This window comes from Podarcis liolepis (genome assembly GCF_965112155.1).
Source record: "Podarcis liolepis genome assembly, chromosome: 8".
In the NCBI taxonomy this organism is placed as follows: domain Eukaryota; kingdom Metazoa; phylum Chordata; class Lepidosauria; order Squamata; family Lacertidae; genus Podarcis; species Podarcis liolepis.
In genome coordinates, this window is record NC_139560.1 from 21,996,813 (window position 1) to 22,019,325 (window position 22,513).

Genomic DNA, 22,513 nt, shown 5'->3' on the forward strand with positions numbered 1-22,513 from the left:
GCTCCGCCACCGCGGTTCTCTTCGCTCTGCCCCTCCAAAGTTCTGCCTCAAGCACCGCCTGCAGGCTCAAGCGCGGTTACCAGAGGCATGCCCGGCCAGCGCCACTTCCTCTTCGAGAGAGCGAAAGAAAACAAGTTACCTGAAAGAGAGAGAAAAGCAAAGCCCCTTTCCTCTCTCTCTCTCTCTCTCTCTCCCCTTCCCCGCCCAACAACTCCTTCCGCGCTAAGTTCAACGCCAACTTTTCTGCAGGGAAAACCTCCATGGCTAAGGAGTCCAAAAAGCAGAGCTCTTTTTTATTGTTTTAAAGGCGGCAACCCCCCCAGCCCTCGAAAACACAAGTAGGCGCCGTCCGAAACTCAACCGCAGGGCGCTGCCACTTCTCCTCGACCTGGTTCCCCCCATCCCGAAGTTATTAATTTCTCGGTTCATTTTTATGTTTACACACACACACACAACAGCAGCAGCACCCTTTGGGGAGAAGCCTCGCCGCCTTTCCGTCCCCCCTCCCCCTGCACTCTTGAGGGAAACTTACGTTTAATCTGCCTGGGCTTGCTCTGTTTCCTTCGGGACATGCTGCTCGCCGGTATTGGTGCTGGTGGTGGCGGCTGTTGTTGTTGTTGTTGCCGCCGCCGCCGCCGCTGTTCTTGTTTCAGGTGCACTGAGAGTGTGAAAAGGGGGTGTAAGGTAAGTAGGTGCGGGGCGGGGAGGGAAGAGGGGAGGAAGGTGTGAGGGGGTGGAAGAGGGCGAAAGAGAAAGAAAGAAAGAGAGAGGAGAGAGAGAAGGGAGAGCGAAGCAAGTCAACGTGCCGGGTTCATAAGAGACAGGAGCTGATGGGAGATGACAGGAAAAAAGAGAAGCGGAGAGGGAGGCTAGAGCCCAAGCTAGGCAGGCGCGCGCGCGCGCACGTGTGTGAGTGTGTGTGGTGCCTGCGCGCGCTTGTGCGCGTGAGGGGAAGCGGGGGGTGGAAAGACAGAAAGAAAGGGAGATTTGGCGAGTCCGGTATATTGTGGGGGGGGGGGGACCGTTAAGTGAATGAGGGAGAAGAACAGAAAGAACTGTGGTAGTGGGGGGGGGAGGCAGAGAAGAGAGGGAAGAAAGGCAGGACGGAAGGAGAAGAGAGATTGGGGAGGTGGGGGAGAGGAGGAAAAAGGAGGGAGCGCGGTCTCCCGCCCCCCCCCTCGTTCGCCTCTCTCTCTCTCTGTGGCGTCTTTCCCTGTGCAGATGCTGCCGCCGGTGTCGCTCTCCGAGCAGCGCTCCCCTCAGACTGACCGGCTGCGCGAGGGGTGGGGTGGGGGGGTTGGCTGGAGAGAGCGCGAGGGGAGCCCCGAGGCCTATCTAGCCCAGCATCCTGTTTCCCACAGGGGCACAACCGCGGGCAGGACACGAGGGCAACTGGCGACCGCCCGCCCCCTTCTCTCTTTCTTTCTCCCGCAGCCCTTTCCCAGATGGCATTTCAGTGGCAAACGCTGCCTTCGGGTGCTGGAGGAGGTTTGGGTCTAGCCGTCGTGGCTAGTACTACTAGCCTAGTGGCCGGTTTAGTCGGCGGGGGGCGCTTGGCATGGGGGAGTTTTGTCCGCCTGGCTTGAGGAGCCAGTGGCTGCCCCCATATACGCAATAGACCCCGCTTATGAGGAAAGAGGCTTCCCCTCGGAGTTGGCAAAGCACCCTCACTTCCTCCTCCTGTTGCCCTCAGTGTTTGTGTGTGTGTTTTCTTTCTTTTTTTACTATATGCATAGCCCCCGCCCTCAAAACAGCAGCAACTGGTACCCGTTAGAACTATAGGACCTTGCCCCCCTCACGGAAATTAAGTACATATCCTGATAATAGAAGGGTACTTTCCCGCAATATAGTGGGGAGCTCCTTGGAGTCATGCTGTTGGTGTTCACGTGGGAATGTTGATTCGGGACAGAGAAAGTGGAAAAGAACCATTGCAGCCAATGTAGGGACTGCATTCACAACGCAGAGCCAGAAATGCTTAAAGGCACTTTGACAACCCAAGTCTAAAACATACTTCCTGGAAAGTTTTCCATTATACTTTTTTCCTGAGTGTTGCTTAGCATGCAAATAGAGTAGTAAGAGCACTATCCAGGAGGGCTTACTCTCTAATCAATGCTTCCCCCCCCAAAAAAAAATATTTGGGGTACTCTCATTTTGACCCAAGAAAATCACTATTTTATAGTTCAAATTGAGGGAAATAAATACAGTAAATGGATAAAAGTACAAAGATTCACAAAATGTTTAGGTGTATGCATACCCCCAAGGGGAAAAACACTGTCTCTAATAAAGAGTGCGGAAGATTGTCAGCAATCCTTGTTATGACTTTCCCCAGCTTGGGCAAAAAATCAAACAATGATGTCAACTTCATAAACTTCTGAGCTTCTGTAAACAAGAATAAGATGCACTCATGTTGTGTGAAAGAATTATCGGAGCCCTCAATTACCCCCCCCCCTTTTAAGGCAGTCTCACAAAAGTTTCTCTCTGAAACCTGCTCCACCTTGGAACATGTGAAGTAATAATTCAAAAGACCATGCCTTCATAGATAGATTTGTCTATGTACTATGTACTAATTTATATGAATTTATTGCACTGCAATTAAGAAAAGAAAATTCTACTAGCCTGCTTTATTTCATTTCATTGGATGACTCTTTCAACAAAGAGGCTTTATGCTTGTACCTTGTAAATTCACTAACGATTCTATTCTAATAGTTTTAGTGAGACAAGGGGACAGTTCCACCATGCACAGCATACTTTTGAGAAGCCCTTCATTGAGCGGGGGGATGAGGAATATACTGGGGAAGGTTTACTTACAGTATTATACCCTTTTCCCCAGTAAGTGTTAAAGGAACCCAGTGTTTATTTCTCTAGCATTTCAAAGAATCAAAGTACTTTGCACAGAATTCAAAAAGCGAAGCCTCACAAAGCCGCTGGCCAAAGCCTCACAATCTAAGCCTTCACAAGGCCACAGGTGGATTTAGGGGCTGGCTGATGAGGCTTCTGATTAATGGATGGTGCAAGTCCAGGTTTCTCCCTCTACAAGGACAGGGGGCAGAAGAAACTGCAGGTGAACGCAGAGAGAAACCAATAGTTGCCAACTGAACAATAAGAAACAGTAGGTTGTCCATTTCATTTCCCTACTTTAAACTTTGCAACAGAGCACATAGAGATACCCAGCAAATATAAATACTTGCCCCTGTGCACAGTTCACCCATTCAGATAATAGGCATTTTATTAGTCATCTAGAATGCTGCACAATATAGTAAAATCTAGAACTCACCACTTTTAAGCACACACAGATCCCAGAGACTCAAGTTATTTGTTGTGCATAGTTTATTTAAAAGCTTTCATTCTGGTATAAATTATCTATGAATAGGTTATGATCCTCATCAAATTTATCTGCTACTCAATTTTTTTTTCTTGAGAGAAGCATTTAACTTGAGGGTCATTCACTAGCTTGCCACTATCAACATTCATTATATGAATCTATATAAATTCTGAAATCATATGGGGCAGTTTCTGTATTCTTATTGAATTATTTTTTCCTCTTCACAAACTATCTGACAAAAAGAACATTCATATAAATCAGGCTTAATGTATGCATGTGCAAGGTTTTGAGGAACATTTATGCTGAAAATAAGCTTCTAAATGTGTTTTCATCCCTTCAGGTAAAAATAAAAAATGCACAAATATATGTTTATTAATTGAAAAATTAATATAATTATGTAAAAAATATTTAAAATTAGATTCACAGCATCTAGCACGCTCTTTGTATATTGGCCTTCCTTACAAGGTTCTCATGAATCACTGAGAAACTATAGTTTATTCACAATGAACACCTGAAATTCATTATATAAATTCTAAATATTAAGATAACTTTTTGTGCTATAAGCTAAAATAATAATTTCCAACAACTGTTATTTTTCCTGTACATGTCAACATTTCTGTTTTTTATATGGAAACTAGGTATGATTTTAATGCTGAATTCTTTTATTAAACTTTTGACGCTGAAGTTGTCTTTTGAAAACTGAAGAGCAAAAACAAATAATCCATTCTTAATTTACCCTAGTTGAAACAAAAATTTCAGCTTCATAATGGCAAATAATAATTTCAATCTGATTGTGACTGCCTTAGGTGTCTGGAAAGGTAAACAAGCAATAAAATTAAAAAACACAATTAGGAAGTCATTTCAGCTGAAGAAAAAGTTAAAACAAAAATTATTGTGTTTAAATACACCATGTACAGTGGTGCCCCGCAAGACGAAATTAATTCGTTCTGCAAGTTTTGTCGTCTAGCGAATTTTTCGTCTTGCGAATCACGAAATCCCATAGGAATGCATTGAAAATCAATTAATGCGTTCCTATGGTCAAAAAAAGTCCAAACAAAGCCAAATTTGGTACAACAACAGTTTATTAACTGCTCTTTAAAGTCACACATACTGTAAAGAGCAGTTCAAAAATTGAAGGGAAAATAAATTAACTTTATAAACAAAACATGTCTTTGTTTTTAGACAAAGGAAACAAAGTCGCGAGACGTTTTCGTCTTGCGAAACAAGCCCATAGGGGAAATTCGTCTTGCGAGGCAAATCGCGAATGGAAAAACCTTTCGTCTAGCGAGTTTTTTGTATTGCGAGGCATTCGTCTTGCGAGGTACCACTGTAAATTTAGTTGATAAATTAGGCATGACTTTAACACTCATAAGAATAAAAATCTGCATTAACTTGGACAAAGAGGAGAGAGCTCAGCTGCAGACCCTCCAAGTGTCCCTGTTTTCCAGGGATGTCCCTGATTTAGAGAAGCCACCCCGATTTCTGATTTGATCCCAGAATGTCCTGCTTTTCCTTAGGACATCCCTATTTTCATTGGAGAAATGTTGGAGGGTATGGTAGGATGTCCTTATTTTCATTGGAAAAATGTTGGAGGGTATGGAGTTATTCGATCCCTGAGCTGTCTGAAGGCAATCCTGTATAGGGAAGATTTTTTTAATGTTTAATGTTTTATATATGTTGGAAGCTGCCCAGAGTGGCTGGGGCAACCCAGTAAGATGTGTGGGGTGTAAATAGTAAAACTATTATTATGGAATGGGATGTCCCTTTTTTCATTGGAGAAATGTTGGAGGGTATGCAGTTGATTAGAGCGTGGTGCTGATAACATGGTCACAGGTTCGATCCCCATGTGGGACAGTTGCATTGGACTAGATCAGGGGTTAGCAACCTTTTTCAGCTGTGAGCCAGTCCACCGTCCCTCAGAGCATGTGGTGGGCCGGGCTACATTTTTTTGGGAGGAGGGGGAATGAACAAATTCCTATGCCCCACAAATAACCCAGAGATACATTTTAAATAAAAGGACACATTCTACTCATGTAAAAACACGCTGATTCCCGCGAGCCGGATTGAGAAGGCGATTGGGCCACATCCTGTCCCCGGGCCTTGGGTTACCTACCCATGGACTAGATGGTCATCAGGGTTACTTCCAGCTCTACAATTCTATGCTGCTATTAAATATATCTGTACATTCTTATGTACAGATAATCCATTCATACAATTTACCGGTACCTTCATCACTCTTTCAAATACATACCATAACACATGCAGTCATACCTTGGGTTAAATATGCTTTAGGCTGAGCGTTTTCAGGTTGCGTTCCATGGCAACCCGGAAGTAACAGAACAGGTTACTTCCGGGTTTCGCCGCTCGCGCACGTGCAGATGCTCAAAATGACATCACGCGCATGCACAGTAGCAGCGAATCGCGACCCGTGCACACGCAGACACGGGTTGCATTCTGCTCAGGATGCGAACGGGCTCCGGAATGGATCCCGTTCGCATCCAGAGGTACCACTGTATATCACAAATGCTCAAACAGTTTTTGTTTACTAGGGATAGTCCCAGTTGTTTGTCCATTGGTTTTTAAGTGTTGCATTCTTGGCTTAGCTGCCGTGCCGGGCTGCTCAGCAGACAGTGCAGGCAGGGAGGCAGGGAGGGAGGCAAATGAACAAGGCCCTAGAAGGGGGTAGTTAGGGAGATGTGGACCAGATGGAGGGGGGCCATGAAAGAAAAGTTTGAAGAGGGAGTGGCCAAACAGAATTAGGAAAACAATCCAGAGAAGACAGGTGAAGCAAATCCAGGTAAGAGACGATGAGCAGAAAGGAAAGGTACAGATGGCAAGGAGATGGAAGGAAAAGTAAAGTTCGTATCTTGTTCTGAAATAGCCAGTATTCTGCTAGGCTCTAGTCTATTCTCATCTCAAGCCTTTGATTGTTTATCACTGCAGATGAAAAGGTCACCAACACATAATTGTCTTCCAAGTCCCATGGCTAGAAATAGCAAAGCAAATGTCAGAATTCTAGTCCTGCCTCCTAGTGCTCCCTGACACCAAAGGCAAGGTGCCATTAACTTCAAGGAGGCCTGAAACAGGCCACAGTCAACTTAGACCAACATAAGACAAACTTCTAAATAGAAATACAGAGCCAAAGTTCTGAGCCTTTCATGTTAGCTGCATCAGCATATCACTGATATAATCACCTTAAACTGTTACCAGAGATTGCACTCAGACTAAGCTACATCACAAACTGCTTTGCATTACCACCCAGTGACATTGGAAGGTGCACTTAAAAATAATACTTCCTAAAGCTTTTCATAATTCCCTTAAAGATGAATATGGTTGTGAGCAATATATTTCACTTTATGCTGAAGACATATTGCTGCTTTTATTATTTTTTTTAGCATTCCTTACCTGATATGACTGCTCTGTCTTACAACTGCGGCTAAACCTCCTGCTGCAAAATTAATTTGATTAAATCCAATGCTTGACCTTGTCAGCTAGTGACCTTAGACAGCACTTTGCAAACTACTACTTTATCTAGAGTCTGCTAAATGTTTCACCTGTGTTGGAATACTTCTGTGTCCCATGATGCTTTCTGCCCAATAATAGGAACAATTTCTTCAAAAAATTATTTATTAGAAAAATGAGCTTGCATCCTATAAGATTGAGAGTTTTCTGGTTTACAATAAATGCCTGTATATCATGTAGCCTTTATCCATTACAACTATGGTTGTAAATATACTTGAAGTTAAGGTCTCTTCAAATTAACAGAATTTAATTTTTAGTGACCTATTCACACTATGTATGTATCTATATTGTTTATATACGTTTAACTTTCATGGCTTCCAGGTAACTGAGTTTGCAAAAGATGTTGAGAATTACTTGTTGAAAATCACTAGGCCCCTACCCCTTCACATATCTTCAGTTCCTGTTGTTCCCTCTGGCAAGAGGATGACTGCTAAACTGGCTGAAGTCTGTTGTGTAATTATGCTCTAATAGGACAGTTTACAAATGAGATAAGCACTACTTAGTTCCATTGTTATCACCAGTAAGCGCTGAAGTAATTGGCCTCCAAGTAACAATTCTCCCCGTGAGCCTCCAATTCTGATTTGAAGAGCAAACATAAACCATAGTTTGTTGGTTTGGATGTCATGGCCAACTATGGTTAGCACTGATGGGCAAATCATTAAAATTCCAGTTCATGTCACTTTCAGATGTGTTCCTTTTGAAGTCTGTTCTGCCCTTCTCCTGCATTACTTCATGGACTTTCAAAAAACCCCAAAGAATTCTGAGAATTCTTACACACACCCCAAAAGGTAGTTGAAGTTACGAGGTGACCCAAAGACTGCTTTAATTTATTTTATTTTATTTCCTTTTTAACAAGCAAGAGCAGCTGCCGTGTGCACTGAAAGTAGAACTGCAAGCATTTCTTGGAACAATGTGATGATGTACCCTCCCTCCCAAGGAGATTTTATGGCAGGGTTTGTGTGTGTGGAGAGAAGGCTGCAGCTAATAAAATCAGTCAAATTACAGCATTAGTTGGGATTCAGAGAAGTTGTTCAACACTGGAGATGATTTCCTTCCAGATTACTCAACCTCCACAAATGTCAGAACTCTGATGTTTGCTGCTTAGAGATATGCTGTGCCTATGTATGGGTTGGGGACCTGATTAGAAAAACTGATTAATGAATCAAAATGAATCAAGAAACGTGGCCAAACCTGATCACTTCTATACAGTATGTGAATGGTGGTCCCTGGGCCACCACTACAAACTCAGATGTTGTTCGGGACAAACACTAGGATAAAACAACAACAACAACAGTAAAATGGCAATTAAAACAGAGCCTGAAATCAATATCATTATAGAGCCACAGAGTTCAGCGATTAAAAGCTTGCAGGAACAAAAAGATACTAGCTGTGCACCAAAGAGCTAGCAAAAGAAGGCAGCTATTTTTCAGAAAGGGCTTTCCACAATCTAGGCATCACCATGGAGATAACCTAGTATCTTTCGCCTCCTCATCTTTTGCACCTCTGATGCTGATGGGACATAACAGGGGGCCTCTGATACCGATCTTAACTCCTAGGTGTAAGTGATTCTAAAGATGCTCTGTTCCTGCTTCAAAGCCATTAGGGGTTTGAATATTTTTTAACTGTAGAGCAGACTTTCTCAACCTTGGCTCCCCAGGTGTGATTGGACTACAACTCTCTTCATCCATGACCACTGGTCCTAATAGGTAGGGATAACAGGAGTTGCAGCCCAACAACAGACAGGGATCCAAGGTTGAGAAAGGCTGATCTAGAGACAGTGGTGGAGCTTCATGCTCTGGCATGGGGGGGGGGCAGAGAGCAGGCGGGGATGGGGCTGGTGCGCATCCTGGGGGCGTGGCACGCCACCTGCAGGGGCGGGGCACCCAGTGGGGGCAGGCAGCCACAATGGCACCCTGGGGATCACGCTGCCAGGGGACCCCTCTTCCTCCACCAGTGTCTAGAGAGATTCGTTAAAACATGCAGAAGGAATCTCCCTCCCCTACATAACCCGCCCCATTTGAAATCTAAAAATCATGGACTTTACAGTCTTAAAACAATGAGGAAAATAATGAAAATGGAAGAAGAAAGAATGAGCTTAAATGAACCAAATATGATTTGTTACTGTCTGTGATATACCCTGGGGTTCAGGTAAACAGCAGTTTTACAATGAAACAATGACTTAATTTTGCTTTTGCTTTTCACTTGTTATGAGTCAGCAGGACTTTTTAAAGGAGCTGACTCAACCCTCATTGCTAGTCTAAAATAAAGTTGCTGGAAGCCACAGGAGGGGATAGTGCTTTTGCGCTTGGTCTTGTTTGTGAGCTTCCCTTGGGCGTCTAGGTGGGTCATCGGCTTGATCCAGAAGGGCTCTTCTCATGCCCTTACAATGAAACAGCAACAGCTCAGTGGTGCAGCATACAATCAATGGTTAATTCCCTGGCATCTTCAGTCAGGTAGCAGAAGAAGCAAAGACTCCTGAAACCCTGGAGATCATGGACAGCTGCTGCCAGCCAGAGTGGGCAGTACTGGGTTAGATGTGTCAATGGCATTACACATACAACTTGTATCTTGCCCTGCATACAGAATAGCTTTTATTCAAGTATACTTCTTAACCAGTTTTTATCAATAGAATTAAATGAGGCAAATAAGTAATCTTCCTTGCTTCCCATGTATCCTCTGAAGAAATCCGTTTATTATTCAGTTGGCTGGTCATATATCAATACACGATCTTATTAGACAGCAAATGTAACTGTCAATTGCCACTGCTGTAAGTATTGGATATCTTGTGCTAGAAAAAGCAGAAATAATAAGCATGGAAAATATCAATATGGATTAATGTGAGGGCCATAGAGCTGAGGATTTATTAATTTCGGTTTGGTTGCATAATGCAAAGTTGTAAAGTGAGATAGATTCATGATTAAAATATCATTGATCTAGCTGGAGTTCATTGAAGATTGCTGCAAGATTTTGGGAGGGGCTGTATTTAAACACTTCCCATTAGAAGCTTAAGCATTTTTTATTTCTTATGTTTCTGTGCCACTTCAGCGCACAGCTGTTAGAATGGTTTATATCCAAATAAAGTAACATACAAAAATGAAATAGAAAAAGGAACACAATCAATAGAATGCTCTATATAATATGCTCTCTCTCTCTGCAATGTAAGTTGAACAGTTAATATGTTGTTTTGTTGTTGTTGTTTAGTCATTTAGTCGTGTCCGACTCTTCGTGACCCCATGGACCAGAGCACGCCAGGCACTCCTATCTTCCACTGCCTCCCGCAGTTTGGTCAAACTCATGCTGGTAGCTTCGAGAACAGTGTCCAACCATCTCGTCCTCTGTCGTCCCCTTCTCCTTGTGCCCTCCATCTTTCCCAACATCAGGGAACAGTTAATATACTGTATATAAAAACCAGTTCAAACGAGATGTGCACATTCACTAGGACTGATGAAAAATGTGCATGTAATCTGTCCATAAAGTGGGAATTGTGCACATTTCCCCATCAATATACATAATTTCCAACAGGCCTGGCATATGTGCATGTATCAATTGAATTTTGCATGTTCAGTTGTCATGATACATAACCTCCAGCGGACTTCAGGGAATGTGCAAATCCCAGTTGAATTTTGTACATTTTCTGGCCAATGTGAATATTTTCTAGTCAGTGTGCATAGTTTCCAAGAAACATGCTCTTAAACACACACACACACACACACACACTTCACTTCAGGGGTGTTCTGTCTGTGCCCTCCAGGTTACTTCTGGCCCACTGCCAAATTTACATACCCCCCAAAATGCCCTCCACTGATCAGCTGAGCAGTGGAAAGAAAGGGTGGGGCTCCAAATAAAGATTAACATTTTTATGCAGTTCAGCTTTCTTTTCCCCACTCTTAACTGTTTGCCAGTCATCTGAAAACCACAGCAGGAGTTTGTTGGAGAGGAGAGTTTTAAACCTTCATTTTCACTCCCGCAGTCCTGATGAAAATTGCCCCCATGCTACTATTTAATTTAGGAAAAATCTTAATAGAGGCATGGCATCAATCATCAGGAATATAGGGGCAAGAGAAGTTAGCCAACTGGGAAAAGAGTGCTGGGGAGAGAATGTAGCTCTCTTGATCTTTGCTGGCTTAACTGCTCCAACCTCCTCACCATTTGCTGACCATGAACAGGGTCCACCACTGAGAAGGCCCTGCTTTGTGTGTTTGCCTATGTCACCAGTAGGTACACCAACAGCACCTCAATTGCAGATCTTAGATTATGGGCAGGATCTCACAGTTCTCATTTAGGTAATCTGGTCTGAAACCATTTAAAACTTCAAAACTTAATGCAAAAGAAGAAGGAAAAAGTCTCTACCATTGTTGCCAGTAATACTAACCAAAGAATTCATGATGATATTCTGGAATCTAATGTGTGCTTTCAGTCACACTGGTGAGAACATCCCAACAGGCCTGCCCTTTTAGGACCCAGAGAGTAATAGTCAGTCCATGACATCTACATAAATTTCTCCTTCACCAGATCAGTCCTTTACCAATGAATGTAGAACACCAAGTACACAACCTGTACCATATGTTAACTCAAATGTGTACACAGATATATGTGGTGAGGTGATCCCTTAAATAACCTTGTCCCAAGTTATTTAAGGGTTTAAATACTGAACTATGAAGCTACTATATATTGAATATGACACACTGGTACTACAACAACAACAACAACAACCCAGCCCTGCATCTGTTCTTTGAAAACACCTTTGGTGTATTACTAGAAGCAACATACTATTCCATGTGCCTCACTGTTTCAAAGGTAATGAATTAGAGGAAGAATAGAATGCACCTTGCATATACAAATGCAGCATGAAGAATGCATATCTGAAGTTACCATTATGCATTACCAACAGATCTGTCTGCCACTGACTTCCATGAAATTCAAGGTAAGAAGAATGCTAAATGAATGCATGGTGGATCTAATCACATGGCTCCAAAATGAGTAGCACCCCCTCCCCCAGTTTTGCAAGATCAGTGTCTTTTTGCAGCACATCCCAATTTTTGATTTTCAAAAAGCTGAAATAAATGTACAACCAGTGGCAGCTAGATTACTGGGCTTTATTATTATTATTATTATTCTAGATATGATGGGCATGGCATCGAAGCTTGCAAGCCTAAAGGAGTTTGTATCCCAGAGTTTGAATCTCTGCTAAACAGCTGGTTGCAGCACTACTTAAAATACATGTTAAATAAATCCTGATTTATTTAGGAGTAAGCATCTCAGTCTTCCAATGCCCAGTGTCTTTGTACCTCCAACTGCTATGCAAATACCCTTGAATAAAAAAAAAATCAGATCACAGTATGTAGCCCTCATTGTTCCCACATGTCCAACAAATCCTCATGATCTAGCAGATGCAAACTGTGTGCACAAAACCCCTGACATGCTACCTAAATTTTATCAATTGCTCCTGCTAGTGGCATCTTGCAGTATACATTTTAACCTGCTGATGTTTGAAAACCATTATTTGTACTTCTATGGCATGAAAGGAGGGGAACCCAACCAACTGCTGACACTTATGTAACGTACATAAAATGGAAAGGGGGAAAATATATCACGCTGATCCAAAGTTCCATGGTCACTCAGATAGGCATATAAACTCTCATACATGTGGGCTTCTCCTTTCATTCAATATATGCACTTTTGTCCACAAGGGACTCAGATAGATCTGCAGTGTGTTGCTAATGTGTGTGCAGAGGAGAAGGGACATAAATACTGGTGATTATAAAGATTCACAACTAAAATCTATGATTAGTTGCACATCAGTAGAAATTGCTTTGGGGTGGTTTTTTTTTAAAGAATTTGTAGAAATTGTGTCATTGCTTTTAAAAGTTTATTTGTACTTCATTTTTTAAATATATGGCACTTCAAGCTGTGTAGTGGCTTATACCTTTGTATAATAAATAAAATAAGTGCCTCAGGCAGTAGGAGCAGGGATATGAATGCACTTGGCCCCATGCTTGCTTGCCTCAGCCTGCCACTCACTTGCCCCTGTCACCATCACAGGAAGAAGGAAGCTGTAGCACCTTGGGAAATCTAGGAGTAGGAAGGTGACAGAAACATTGATGGAGGGGACAGGGATATCAGGCTTGTCTCTGCTGCACAATGCCCTCCCCCCCATATATGCTGTATTGTATATGCATCATCTGAAGAAGGCTTCTGTTGTTCAATAACTTGTGATGTTTGCTTGTTATAGTACTTTAAAGGAGTAAACTACCTTGGGGCAAATATCGTAAATAAATAAACAGCATTCCTAAATGGCAGGAACTCAAAATTTTCCTTTTTTCTGCAGCATATTTAAAAAGTGACAATCCAAACTCACACGCAAGAAGGACAGTGGTTCAGGACCAACAGCTGAATGTGTTGTACAACACCACAGAATTCATATCACGGCAGGACTTTGGGATTCAGTTAAGGAAATCAGTGGAACGGGGTTCCCATTTTGTGTTTCCACAAAAAGGTGTGCCATTCTGATTTACAGGCTGAATAGCAACCTCTAGCTATTATATCACTCCAAAATGTTGCACCAGCTTAGATAGGAAAGTTATAGGAAACTCCCCAACATTTTCAGCAGTGGGTTTTCTACAGACTTTGGCAAAAGAATGATTGGGCAATTCTTAATTTTGTTGGCACCTTTATTGTTTGCCCTTCAGTTTGGCATAGACCTCTACATACACATCAGAAAGGGAATATATGGGGGGCAATGAATGTACATAAACATGAAGCAATGAGCCCATCTTCAGAGCTATAAACAAATGCTGTAAAGGCAAAGCCAGAGATATGATTTGTCTGATCTTATAACTAGAAGTAATACTGACAGGAGCAAGAACACTGTAAATACTGAGGAAAGGACATGAAATATTTCCTTCTGTGGCTGTAGAAAGATCTACAGGGAAGGGAGATATAACACAGAGTCAACAAAGAATATTGTAAGATCACTTCAGAAAACAACAGGAGGGAGGGAGCCTATGAAAATATTGAATAAGAAATCCTTTTCTCACGGGGAATAGCTGAAAGTGTTAATAGTGTGTTATGGACAGGTTACCCCAAAAACAAGCAGGCAAGGGGAAATAAAAATCAACTGCGAATAGTGATATGGCTGGCATGGGAACCCAGGCTGCAAGAAAAGCTTTGTTAATTGCATCATCAGATCCACCTTTATGAGGCTGCCATAGGGGGAATGTACTGGCGTGTTGGGCAATCCTCTCTGGCCCAGTCACACTTTTCTGTCAAAATAATGTCAATAAATCAATAGGAATGAGAAGGGTGGTAGTAGTGGTAGGAAAAATGAGTCCCAAAACAAGTAGCATCTTCCCTCTGAAGCAGTTTTTTCAGTCTGGCTTTGCCTGGGAGGCTGCAGGAACAGAGGTAGGAACATGTGAGGAGGGGTGGAGCCAACAGGCTTATCCACAATCTCTCCCTTATATATGTATATTTACCCTCAGTGCTTTTTCTGACTATACATTCTGGCATGGAGTACTGGAACATTTCTGGTCCAGTGGACCAGGTCTCCACCACCCTATTGTCACTAGTGGGAGGGGCCATCTACCTGCCAGTCATCTTGCATCTTAATGAGATAGTCAGCTGATGAACAAAGTTGTGTTTAAATCTTGCTTTCTGCAAGGTTGAGCTGCACATGGGGAGTTCCTTGAGGATTGAAACCTCCTCCCATCAGCTGATGTGTGAGAGTTCAATCTGTATTATTATTATTCTTTTCCCCTAACGGGACTCAAGGCAGTTTACAGCTAAAAACAAGAACTACTAAAAATATAGAAAAATCAATCTTGAAAATACAATTAAAGAATGAAAACCATATACATATATAAAATCTGTTTAAAACATACCAATAAATACAATAAAACCAGCACTATGCCAGCTCTTTAATTAAAAGCAGTCGATTTCTAAAGGCCTGCTGGCAGAAGGACAACAAGGAGGGAGCCAGTCTAGTTTCTCTAGGGAGGAAGTTCCAAAGTCTGGGAGCAGCCTCCACAAAGGCCCTCTCCCTCTCCCATATCTCCACCAAGCATGTCTGTGAGAGTGGTGGGACCGAGAGAAGCCCCGCTCAAGATCTCATAACCCAGGCAGGTCTGTATGAGGGAATCTGCTCTTCCAGACACCTTGGACTTAAGCTTTCTGCAGGCTTTGCTGCATCACTAATAATAATAACAGTACAGAGGTACCTCGGGTTAAGTACTTAATTTGTTCTGGAGGTCCGTTCTTAACCTGAAACTGTTCTTAACCTGAAGCACCACTTTAGCTAATGGGGCCTCCTGCTGCCGCCGCGCTGCCGGAGCACGATTTCTGTTCTCATCCTGAAGCAAAGTTCTTAACCCGAGGTATTATTTCTGGGTTAGCGGAGTCTGTAACCTGAAGCGTATGTAACCCGAGGTACCACTGTAACTGATAGCACATTTTGGGTTGCCTAATTTTACATACTTTTACTACAGACTTGTAATACACTGGACCCTCCGGATATGAACTTAATTCATTCCGGGGGTCCGTTCACACCCTGAAAATTACGTAAAGAGGTGTGCTTCCGTGCATGCGCGCAGCATGATTGAGTGCTCCTGTGCATGCGCAAGGCACGCAGAGCGCTTCTGTACATGCGGCGAAACCCAGAAGTATACACTTCCGGGTTTGCCATGGCCGTAACCGGAAGATTCCGTATCCAGAGGTACGACTGTATATATGCATGTGGAAAAGATGAAGATTTAATATTACAAAAAATGGGGGTTTTAAAAAATGAAAATAGCTTGGTCCAGGGCATCATAACCCAGCAAGTGCTTGCAAAATCTCACTCAGTGTGTGCTCACTTCAATGAGGGCACAAAATAGTGAATTACATGATATTTTGTAATTTAGGAAAACTTGAACTTGGTTCACATCTCTACCCTGAGCAGTTTATAGTTTAGTCAGCTCAGCCTGCATAGCTCAGTCGGTTAAAGAGCAGTGCTGATGATGCCAAAGTTGCAACTTTCATCCCCATATGGGACAGCTGCATATCCCTGCATTGCAGAGGGTTGGACTAGGAGATCTTCAAGGTCCCTTCCAACTCTACAATTTTATGATTGTATATAATAATAGTTTGCTCCAGCACTGCTAACTTTCCCTTCAGCAATAAACAGGGAGGTATATAAATTCAATAAAAAATAAAATAAATAAAAAACCAGTTGTTTGATCTCTTTTCCTGCCCAAACCTCCCTTCTTTACATCTCTGTTAATGCTTTTTAATCATGCAGGCAGGTGGGGGTTGCATGTCATATGGATATTTCTCCCTTGCTAGCAGTTCCTTGTTTTAAAAGTACCCTTTTCTGTGGCTGAATTTCTCTACACTTGTGTATTTCGTACCACAGGGCTGCAAAGAAGCATGTCGCAGTGCTAGTGCCACAGTACCAGGTGGCGAATTCCTACGAATGTTTGCCTCAGGCCTCATTTTCATCGCTTGCTCTTGTTGCCCAAGCAGAGTTCTGTTCTGTCAGGCTGACAAAACTGCAGCCAATTCTACAGCTGTTGAATAACAGGAAATTTGGGACATTCAAAATGGGATTTCTTGTATAATCTGGCAATATGGCAGAATCTGAACAAGTGAGCAATGTGAACCATTGTTTGGTTGCTAAATGTGGTACATGTTCCATTTGTGGAGCTTGAGTTATCTAGGAAGGAAATTATTTCGAAAACCTCATTAGAGGTGATTTATTTACCAGCCAATCTGTATGGAAATGTTTTCTCTCTAAAATACAGTTCTGCAGAGGCTCTTGGTTAAAACTGCATTTTTGTGTGAAACAGAACCACCTGGAGCTAGTCCTTGTTCACACTTCCTATGATATGCAGTGCCAATTGTGGAAGCACCAACATAGTGTGAGGGTTTACTAGGGTTTCACAGACTGCGTAAGCAGGAACAGAAATTCACAGAAGGGGAAAGGCACAACTCCACAAAGGCTTTAATCATAATTCAAATCAGTTGCCACAAGGCTTCAACTGCAACAGGAGATATAATTACCAATCAAAGGTGGCTCACTGCAACCCGAAGTATATCTGCAGAAAATGGGGGGTGGAGAGTCCTCTGATCTTCAAGATGAAGTGAGTCCTGGACCTTTTCTAGTCAGTCCAGGGCAAGGTTTCACCAGCAGAACAGACACACCATCCAGTATTCTGTTGTCCAGCGAGATCTTCAAATCCTCATATTCAGCTAAAACGCAACTGGAGCTGATTGTGTCAGATGTTCTCCCTCGCTTACCTGTAGCTTTTTCTCTCCCGCTTATACAACCTCCCTTTCCTCCTTATGCTAGTATCTTCAGTTTCTGTGCATGTAAAAACTGGCTGATGATGATGGCAAAAACAACCCAGAATATTATTGATACGAAAAATTATGGGATTTCACCAGAATGTTACAGGATATGGACAAGTTAGAAATGAAGGACTATGACTGCCCCAAAACATTGAAGGTGCAAATAGTTTGAATGTGGGATCATGGAGGACTGCCCAAGAGCATCAAGAGAACAAATTATGCACAATGAAAGGGAGGTTTGGAGGGCCCCCAGGAACCTGGGTTTGGACATCACAGGAAGACAAGCTTTATTGCGTGGACAGGCGGAGTCCCCAGATCCTGCACGGTCCCCCCGTCATGTGAATAACGACTCAAGACAACGTGCTATGGGATTAAATTGGCCACAACTTTATTAAATTTCAAATGTGGGTAGACCTTGGCTCAGGCATTGGGCGTTCTCCCTCCCCGGTCCCCAGCCGGGGACCTAGGGAGCATCAGGGTTATCCAGTGTGTGTGGGGGGGATGGGCCGGCTCTGGAGAACATATGTTCAAGCAGAGATGGCCGCCCCCGTAACGCCGCCGCCGCAGGAGGGAGCAATGACGACCTTTTGGTGTACGGCCAAAGCCTCCCTCCAGAAAACCCCTTTAACGGGGAACCCTGGTATCGCCGCCGCAAGAGGAAGATGGACAAAAGGATTCCGCCCAAGGCCTGATACCGCCAAAGTTGTGACGTTTTGCTACGGGAAAGGCGAAACCTGCCAATGCAGGGAAATTCCTTTCCGGCCCTTTAACAGCGACCTTAACGTAGCAGCGCCCGCATACCTGTGAAGAAAAGTTAACCTGCAAAACCTGTGAAGAATAGTTAACCTGCAAAATAAGACCTTAACTGAGGGTGGGTAGGGTGGGAGAAGCTCTGGAGCCAAGTGTGGATTCCTAGGTAAGATCCTCCCTCTATTGTGTGGGCAGGTAATCCCTCCCCTACCTGGCCTGGTCTCCTTGGCAACGCTTCCCCCAGGTGGTATTGGACAACTGACTGAGGTAGGTGGAGACCTCCAGGTATCCCACCTGAGGGAAGGCAAAGCCAAGCCTATGCTGTTGGAGCCGCTCCAGATCTAGGGGCTGCACGCGTCCACGCAAAGGGCGCCCCCCATTTTAAGCGGGGAGCGGTCATTGCAGCTTCCTCGTTTGTTTCTCCGACTCACTCCATGGGAGGAGTGAAGCAGGAATTATTTGACAGCATGCAACTAGCATGCTGTTTATTCCTGATAAACCATGATAAGCCACTAACCTGGGCTTACATGCAGATGGGGTCCAAAAGCTTGAATTGTAAAGCAGTTACACGTTTTGGTGAAAAATTGCACAATCTCTGGAGTTTATTCCAAGTCTGGACACATTTTCATGAGATTTTAGGATTGGATTCAATGAGTGCAGCTATAATTGCATCCTTCAAATAAAATACGAGAAAGTAGGTCTCTGCTAAACAAACACTAACGCAAAACCTTTCCATTTTTCTTTTGCATTTAGAAGTGCAGAATGCCAAAGTACACAGTACCTTCAGGGTTCTTCTTCGCTTTGTGAACTGTCTTCCAAAAAGGACATCCACAGAAGAGGAAATGCCAGTCTCTTGGACAAGTCAGAGCCAGGTATATCTGGTCAGTTAGGAAACATTTAGCCCAATAGTTGAGGAACAGCAAGGAGCACATTGTATAAAGAAAAGTCGTTCACACTCAGATCTGACAGCTGCAGAAGACAGCAGAAGGCCTTGGGTAAACTGATATCCCATGGAAAAGAAATAGCACACTACTATATAGTAAGAGGATGGCTGTAAATAACCAGTTAATTTCTACTGTGGAGAATGTGTGCTTTGGGCAATTTGAAGCTACTGGAGTCTCATTACTGGCTTCTCTTCTGCAAATTTCTTGCTAACAGTGTTATCCCAGATGCATATGAAAAAAGTGTACCAGCAAGTGAAATTTCTGATAAAAACCATTACAACTCATTTCTGACATGTACACTTGAAGGTCATGTAGGCCTATGACAGCGTAAGGTTGAGAATCAGCTAAGGCTTCATGGAAACTGTTCACTGAAAAGCAGCAGCATTATACCATATAAATGTATAATACTAAACAAAACAAGAGACAAATATACATGTCCAAGAGAAGTAAATTAGTATTAAAAAACTATAGCCAGGCAGTGGTTAGTAATGGTGAACTCATGACTTAAAGGAGATAAAATAATCACTCCAGAAATAATATCTTGAATAGACTGACTGAATGAAGAATGCAGGTTATAGCATAGGCAACATAGGCTCTTTTTGAGGCTTTGAGAGGCCTGGAGACTGAATGTTCATTTCAGGCCCTTCCCTTCCTTCTGACTGTAGTCAGTATCACTTTTTTTCTCAGTTGAAAAGAACGGCTGGCTTACCTGAAGTGTAGATTTGTGAAATGGGATGCTGGGGTCAGTGGATTGGGTATTTCCTCTCACAAGACCTCAAGCAGGAGCAAAGACTTGTGGGAGGCAGGCACTTCCTCAGTTTTTTAGCATCGCCAAGCAGCAATGTTCACCGAAGCACATGAAAGAAGAACAGCAGCCTGCCTGCCTCCCTTGCTCACAAATCAATAAAAATAGAAGCGACAGAGTCAATAGTACCCCGTCTAAACAAAAAATATTGGTGTGACTGCAGACCATCATAGGGAGGGTTCCACTGTCCCTGGCGTCTTGAAGTGCTTGCCCAGCTTTGGAAAGAAGGAGTGAGGGTTGTGACAGAGTCCTAGAGTCCTCCTTCCCAAAGCTGAGCAAGTACTTACTCCTTGGGAAGGAGGTGGGAAGGATCGAGAGCCAGTGTGGTGTAGTGGTTAAGAGCGGTAGTCTCGTAATCTGGGGAACCGGGTTCGTGTCTCCGCTCCTCCACATGCAGCTGCTGGGTGACCTTGGGCCAGTCACACTTCTGTGAAGTCTCTCAGCCCCACTCACCTCACAGAGTGTTTGTTGTGGGGGAGGAAGGGAAAGGAGAATGTTAGCCGCTTTGAGACTCCTGAAGGGGAGTGAAAGGCGGGGTATCAAATCCAAACTCCTCCTCCTCCTCTTCTTCTTCTTCTTCTTCTTCTTCTTCTTCTTCTTCTTCTTCTTCATCTTGGGCCTGCCAAAGCCCTGTATGTCCTTCTCAAAGCCCAGCTTAAGCTGTAGCTGCAAGGCTGTGTGGAGGGCGTCAAATGTTGGCCTCGCACAGGGTGGCATATTGCCAAGGTCTGCCCCTGTTCTGGTTCCACCTCCTGTTGCCTTCTTTCCCTTCTGCACCACCAGTCCCTGTGGACACCAGTCACCATTGGGGTTAAACAAACGAAAGCCAACTTCATGGTGGATCAGGGTATCAGTGGCTTCTAGACATTATGGCTATATACTCTTTCTGTGATCCAAAGCTGAATCTCTGAATACTGGTGGTTGGGGAACAAAAGGGATGAGGATAAGCCATTGCCCCCATCTCTTGTTTGGGGTCTTCAAACAGGTATCTGGTTGGCAATTTTGGGAAACAGGATGCAGAACTAGATAGGCTTTTTTCTGATCCAGCAGGGCTCCTCTTATGTTTAGGATTATAGAGAAATAGGGAATTGTGTACAACACATTCATATGGATAACTGATTTTTATAATAGGATTTTACTGCCTATAATATATGGAAAACACTATATTTATCAGTCTCTATGTACATATGATGAACGAAATGGGTCTGTGTTGAAACTGGTGGTATATTTAATTTTGATTCATGAATTCACAGTTTTAACCTTGTAAGAACGTAAGTTATTTAAATTAGTAGACAGGTAAATCACAGCAACAAAACTGCAGGGTTTAATGTTAAGATAACTGACATGCATGAAATCATTGTATTAAAATATTGTTTTTCCTATTGTTTGGCACAGATGGTGCTGGTAATTAATACTGCACTTTTTTAAAAAAAAACACCAGGGAATTCCCTGATTACAATAATTCACACAGTATGCAATAAACATTTGTATTACACTGCACGAATTAATGATTTGTAGTGTATATATTTAGGGCAGAATTCAGTGAGAATGTTTCAAATGTAAACATCAGTGAAATAAATGGGACACGTGCTATTTGAATAGAGGGCCATAGATTTGGCTTGGTGTCTTGAAGGAAGCAAGTTTTGCAAGTCTTAGTCTTCCCATTCCATTCCTGCTTATTTTGTTCCATAGAAAGTCAATGGAAGCCGCTGAAAACCCAGTCTTATTTGTTGCTTAAAGTATACTGCACTGCACACAGATTTAAAAACCTAACTGACCTGTCTACACGGCCTTTCGACCGAAAAGATGATGTACAAAATGAAAAGAGGGTGAGGAGGGTACAGGAAAGCAAGCAAACTCAGGCAGAAATTCTTAAAGTTATATACGGTAGTTCTTATACTGAGCAACTTGAATGGAAACAGATCGGGAAGGGGAGGAGCCAAATAGTTGCTGGTTTCTCAGCAAAGCCAATGGAATGAACTTTTGCTGTCCCAAGTGGCATCTAGTCTCTCAATTGAGACTAATGCAGGCTTGCCACTTCTTCTGAACAGCCTCACTAGCAGTCTCCTCCCCCCCTTTTTTTTGTTTGTTCATACAACTAGAGAATAACACTAGAATGGAGTGGTGCAGAACTGTGGTTCTATACGAAGTCTGCAATGCAATTCTCAGCTGGCTGTAAAATGTTATAATAATTTAAAGAGCTTCACATTTTTTACTATTTGCAGGAGATATATGTAAAACTTCCTGCTAAACTTCCAGGAAATAAAGCATTCACAACCACCACCAAATCCAGCTTCTACAGTCGAAAATAAACTGTGTAGGATTTAAGCTTAGAACAGGATTTCTTCTTCTATGTTTTCTTCATAAAAAAAAACATTTACTTTAATGAACGTGGGAGGTGATCGTGTAAATATCTGCTTTTAGAACTTGTATATTAATCTTTCTTTAAGAGTCATTTTGCAAGCACTGTGTGTATTAGTAGCATAAAGAATATTAACTCAAATCACAAAGGATTTGTTTATAAATCAAAGCACATGAATCACATGCAGCCAAGTGCTCAATGTGTTTGTGTCTTAAGCATTATTTAAATAATAATAAAAAACTAGAAGGAAAATATTTTTATAATCTGAAAAAAACAGGCCCAGCAGGAGAGTCTATTTAACCTTTGACTAATGGAACTGAGGATTAGTTTGTTTAGGCAATATTTTGTTTCTAAGTAGGAATCCTTTACCTGCACACATTATTATAACAATTCAGGTAGGGCAATGTGTAAGACCAGGGACCATGTTTGATATAATAAATGCTAACTGCAGTTCTCAGCTGCATCCACCTCCAGGGCTAAATGTG

At 42.7% G+C, this 22,513-nt stretch overlaps 1 protein-coding gene across 4 annotated transcripts in view; it reads right to left on the reverse strand.

Moving 5' to 3' along the window:
• ZFPM2 (zinc finger protein, FOG family member 2) overlaps positions 1-22,513 on the reverse strand; it is a 434,450-nt gene that overhangs the window by 334,852 nt on the left and 77,085 nt on the right. Inside the window, exon 1 of one of the 4 annotated variants that reach the window (XM_083516557.1) lies at positions 533-1,265. The exons of 2 other annotated variants lie outside the window; for them this stretch is intronic. In XM_083516557.1, coding sequence (XP_083372683.1) covers positions 533-572 — 40 coding nt within the window. In that variant the 5' untranslated portion in view covers positions 573-1,265. Of the gene's footprint in view, positions 1-532; positions 1,266-22,513 lie in introns of those variants that run through there. One more of the 4 variants, XM_083516554.1, reaches the window with a different exon arrangement.